The 5,712-nt window shown below is 41.8% G+C and overlaps 1 protein-coding gene across 1 annotated transcript; it reads left to right on the top strand.

The window, feature by feature from the left end:
• The first annotated feature begins 688 nt into the window (after positions 1–688).
• slc35g2b (solute carrier family 35 member G2b) lies at positions 689–3,943 on the top strand. The gene is made up of 2 exons (XM_085287070.1): positions 689–1,102; positions 2,229–3,943. The coding sequence occupies exon 2, from the start codon at positions 2,255–2,257 to the stop codon at positions 3,503–3,505; it is 1,251 nt and encodes a 416-aa protein (XP_085143196.1). The 5' UTR covers positions 689–1,102; positions 2,229–2,254; the 3' UTR covers positions 3,506–3,943.
• Positions 3,944–5,712: the final 1,769 nt, after the last annotated feature.

Below are 5,712 nucleotides of genomic sequence, written 5' to 3'. Positions count from 1 at the left end.
CCACCTGCTGGACAGGGACACATACTGATGGTTGATGAAGAGTAGAAGACCAACGTTTTGATAGAGGTGGCAATCACAGAGGACAGCAACATCAGGAAAAAACAGCATGAGAAAAGAGGCAAGTACCAGGAGCTGAGAGATGTGAAGTCCAATAGGACTCCAATAAGAATTGAGTGGTTCCAGCAGATTCCTGGCACAACATCAGAGGGTTAGGGTTAGGGGGTTAGTCTAGCAAAATATCCATCCATCCATCCTCTTCTCCTTATCCTTTGTCAGGGGGCTGGGCCTATCTCACCTACCATAGGGCGAGAGGTGGGGTACACCCCGGACAGGTTGTCATTCTGTGGCAGTGCTAACACAGAGAGACAGACAACCATTTGCACTCACATTCACACCTGTGGGCAATTTAGAATATACTAGGAGCTGAAAAGAGATAAAGAGATAAAGCACAGTGTGTGAAATATACTGTAATTACATAAATTGCTTTATATATTGTGCAGTAAAAGTGATACATGTTCAAAATGTCTGTAAAGAAGAGAATAAGAATAACCTGGTTGCACTTTAATATTTCTTGCATCTCTCCATAACTAAGTCGCATAGGAAATTCAAATGCTGCTCTTAAAGTGGATGGGGGTTTTAATCTAATGAAAATGATGATGATGAATGACAGACGCGCTTCTCTTTTCCCTGAGGGATGATGACTATGAGCGAGCCTAGGTGGGAAGGACTCTCGAGGAGGAGAATGAGGAAGAGTAACCGCTGGCTGTGACAGTGACAGTTGCTCCTCTCCTCCATCCCCTCCTTCAACTTCATCATCAGCACCAGCATCATCATCACCCGCCTCGGCAACAGCAGCTTCAGCTTCATCAGAGGCAGAAGGAGTGTCCGTCGAGAGAGTGGAGAACGAAAAACCTAAGCAGCACGCATCTTTTTTTAAAAAGAAAAAAAAAGAAAAAAGAAAAGGTGCTCCACTTGAGACGGAAGATGGAGAAATGGCAGTTGCAGATGAGCGAATGTAAGGACCAAGAAATTCGACAAAATCTTCTTTTATGACAAAAACCCGGATCCGTGCAACAGTAGGAACTATTTAAGGAACAAAAAGGTAAGACGTTCACCGATAACATGTTTTCCTCTCTCTACGCTAAGTTGGCGCTATAATGGCTCACATAGGAGCTTGTCAAAATACAGGTATCTAAATATACATTTAACCAGATTTCAACGAGATTGAATGACATGAAAAAAATGTGGCATTTAAGATAGTCTACTATCTTAAATAATTATCGGTTTGAAAACACGTTCTTATTAAATTTTTTCGTACATCGGTGGAAAATAAATCGCTTTAATTGGTTTGGCCAGCTAAAAATACGATGTTAAGTAATGAATGTCCTGTAGGTGTTAGAAAGCATTGTTTTAGGCTTTAGGCTTTTTAATACCTTATATACGTGTGACTTGTGTTAATTATCAGTAATGAAGTTATATTCATCTATATTTCAAAAAGGAGGAGCAAGAGGAAGAGAGACGACAAACAAGAGTACCTATCTGCCCCCTTGTGGTTTTGATGTGCTGTGTATTGCCCAAATGAATGCTGCAGTAGCCATAAATTTTAGAGTTAAGAAAAAACAAACAAACATCAGAGGCACTACTTCATACTCACAGTATATATAAATATATTTAGGCTTTACACTTTGAAAATTATATTTTATAATGAATATTAATAATCAGTAAGGCTACTGAAGCTAAATCCTTGCGCTGTATAAAACAAAGTAGAAAAGGTTCAAACTCTTCCCCTCCATTTAACCCTTTCACACACACCGACATAGCTACAGGATTTGCTTATTTATGGTGTGCAGTTCCATTCAGCTCATAAGTGGCCCACATTCATATATCATCCCCTGGTGGATCCCTGTTATGTAATTTCATCCCCATCAGACTGCATCAGCCTCACAATGTTTGCTGCTTGGCTTTTATGAGCTCACACGGGATATACACAGCCTATATACACAGAGGCAATGTAACACAAGTGTAAATCTAGGAAGGGTAAAAGGTAACAGCGACGAGGTAACGTGAGAGATTTTTGTTGTGTGTCAGCACATGTGTATTTTGGATACATGTGAGTGTGGCGGTTTGGATACTGAGAGATAAATTATGCAAACCTCTAAACTAAGTCCAAATATTTGACAGCACTTTGGTTGCTGTTACACTGTAATGGATTTCACTTCATTTTTCAGATTGCCCCATTTGACGCCCATACAACATGGATATATCTTCATCTTCGCTTCAGTACGGATCAAAAAAGCGGGTCAAGATTCACCCCAACACAGTGACGGTGAAATATGCCACTCACTTCCCTCAGCCTGGCGATGAGGGCTATGACGATGCACCCTCTTTTGAGGACTTTGGCGCCTTTGCTGAAGCCAATGTGGGGAAGAGACTGGTGTCAGATAGCAAAGGTGGCAGGACTTTCTTTGGAACCATGGAAACCCAACCTAAGCAGCCAAGTGTGCAAAGAGACAAGGGCGTTGAGGGGCAGCTGGCCAGCTTTGGCGAGGCGAATGTGTTGGCCTCCAGGGTGACCTGGATGGCCTTGTTTGGGGCAGCAGTAGCTCATGGCTGTGTGGCATTGATTACTCGTTTAGCAGCTGACCGTTCTAAAGTTCCTTCTCTTGAGCTACTATTCATCCGCTCGGTGATCCAAGTGCTGTCCATCCTGGTGGTCTTCTACTACCACGAAGCCCCCTTTGGCCCCAAGGGCTATCGACTGCGTCTCTTCTTTTACGGTGTCTGCAACGTAATCTCAATCACCTGCGCTTACACATCCTTTGCCATAGTACCACCTAGCAATGGCACTATCATGTGGCGTGCCTCCACCACAGTCTTCAGTGCAGTTCTAGCCTTCCTGCTGCTGGATGAGAGGCTGGGCTATACTGATGTAGTCACAGTGGTAGGAAGCGTGTTTGGCTTGTGCCTGGTTATGGTGCCAAATGTAGCAGATGAGGAGAAGTCCAGGCTGGGGTTTTGGAAGGAGGCCTTTGGCTACACAATGACAGTGATGGCCGGCATGACTGCTGCCCTCTCCATGATCGTCTACAGGGCCATTAAGGAGCGGGTCAGCATGTGGACCGCACTCTTTACCTTCGGCTGGACGGGCACAGTTTGGGGCGCCTCCACCATGTTTATCATGCAGGAGCCCATCATTCCTCTGGATGCGGAGACCTGGGGCTATTTAATTGGGATTTGTATCTGCTCCACTGTGGCATTTCTCGGAGTCTACTATGCTCTAAATAAGTTTCATCCAGCCTTAGTGAGCACCGTGCAGCACCTGGAGATTGTGGTTGCCATGTTTCTCCAGCTCATCGTTCTGAGGATGATCCCCTCTGTCTATGACGTCATCGGGGGCCTAGTCATCATGATTAGTGTGTTTACTCTGACTGGAGTCAAGCTGTACAGGGTGAGCAGAGCCATTCGGCAGGATTACCAAGAGATCCTGGACTCACCCATCAAATGAATTTAGATGTCAGTCTAATTGTTTACAATGTTGCTTGGTTGTACAATTCAAAGAATGTCTGGGTCGTCATCTGATGATTTTGTATTGTTGTGTTGTCAAATGAGTGCCAGTTGTGTAACTAATAAAAAAAATGGTGTCTTAATATTTGTGTGGGAAATAATAATAAAAAAAAGGCAGATATAACATGGTGACGACTTTGCCCCCAGTAGTATTGCTTTAATGTCTAATCAGTTGTGTGACTGGCCAAAATGTTGGGCATGAAAATGATCTGTTTAGTTTGTGTGCTTTACCACGCTCCAAGATTTGAAATCAAATTGACCCCGTGGGATCTGGTCTTGTGAATGTCAATGTAAAATCAGCAAAGATGTATCTCTGTAAATGTCAGCCCAGAGATGGGTCACGCTACATAAAAGGAATAAAATAAGAACTTTAGAAACAGCCCAACCTTTTATAAAAAACAAAACAAAAACAAAAAAACAACTGGTATTTATTTGTGTGGCTCCTAAGCTGTTGCTTTCCAAGACAGTATAATTTCTTCAAAGAAACAATTACAGATGAGCCAGTGAAGCTACAAAGTAGAATATAATGTCCTTTATGTGATAGGCTGCAGGCTGTGGCATTATGTGATATTGTTCTTATTAAATCTAAATTGAACACCACAAACAGACTCCAAATTTACTGGAGGCCAAATGTGACTTTGAAAAATAAAAGGTCTTGTCTATAATTCCTTATATTTTGTGCACAAACTGTTGTTTTGTTGTTGCTGCTCCCTATCACGTATGCTCTGGCCCCGTCGCCTAGTTGATACTTAACACTGGCGATTATAACCCTGGATTCTGCTTCTGTTTACTGTCAGATGCATATCAAACTAATGCCCAGAGGCAGGTGCACTGTATTGAATTAGAGTTGCCTTTTGACAGCGTGAGACCATTTGCTTTTTCTGTAGTGGGTGATTCAGTGTCTCACCAGTGACGTCTCCTTTTCTCTGTTGGGAAAAACCAAGACCACTTGAGCTCTACGTTTCCCCAAGGCAAAGCAAAAGCAATGGAATGAAATAAGAACAAAATGAGGATGCAGAGTGGATGAAAAGAGGGGATGATGCTTGCTCACAGCTGACACAAACGCATGATTCACTGATAGCCCAGCAGGTGGCATTCAGGATCCACTTCATTTAGACTGCTAGAGCTAGGAAATTATTTTACTTCAGAAAGCCAGGAAGCGAATGTTTTGTGTATGCAGTAGAAATGGAAGCATATTGATGGAGCAAATTGATCTGAGACTGTGCACAGCTGATGACAATCTATTGAATAATAACCTTATTTGCACACAAATAGGTAATAAATGTCATGGGACCAGTAATATACCCTTATTACAGCAACAATATAAGCAGTAAATCAAATCCGCCTGTGTAATGACAGTCTACTACTATTGAATAATACAAAATGACTAAAACAACAAGCTAGATCCATTGCAGCGAAAATGTGGACAAAATCTTTCTCAAGCTAATAAGAAAGTGACTCAAAACACATTCCACCATGCCATATTTTATTTTAAACAGTCCAATTTATATTAAAAAGTGAATAGAAGTATTAGATGGAGTTTATAATCCACTATACATGCAGTATTATAGTCTAGTTTTGGGTGCAGATCACAGAATACATGTAGGGCAGGCCCATCTGTTTGAGCAGGAAACAGATTGCATCCTGCAGCGAGTTGCACAGCCTTCCAAATTACTCTGCAAGTATCTTCACCACAGAGACGTTTAATAGATGTATCATCATTTCACATGTGGAGCCCGAATGGGATTGGATGACGAGTTATTTTATGTAGATTCGTTTTGTGTATCGCACGGTTGGTGATGACTGGGCATTTCTTTGAAATGCTTATTAATGCTGAGAAAACTACAGTTGTCATATACTAAAAACACGTAGGCAGCATTTAACGCGATGCTTGCTGAAGGGCAAGCTTGCACTTTTTATGTATTTTATTTTAGCAAGTATAGTACAGAACATCAATTTCTTACTAGCCTAAATTATAGTTTGGGTCTTGTGCTAAAGTCCCACTCCCTACGTATCTTTCTTTTAGATACCAAAACATTAAACAGTACGTGATGCGATAACCAGACTCACTTTCATCTCTCTTTTCATACACACGTCTATCAATGGTAGAGATTCGATCGATTCTTTACCCTCACAGAGACGAAAACA

The sequence above is a fragment of the Mchenga conophoros genome, linkage group LG9 (genome assembly GCF_057382185.1).
Source record: "Mchenga conophoros isolate Kocher_MC1m ecotype Shallow Benthic linkage group LG9, M_conophoros_male_GT1.1, whole genome shotgun sequence".
Lineage (NCBI taxonomy): Eukaryota > Metazoa > Chordata > Actinopteri > Cichliformes > Cichlidae > Mchenga > Mchenga conophoros.
The sequence above is the reverse complement of the archived record's forward strand: the minus strand, read 5'-3'. Positions and strand labels throughout refer to the sequence as shown.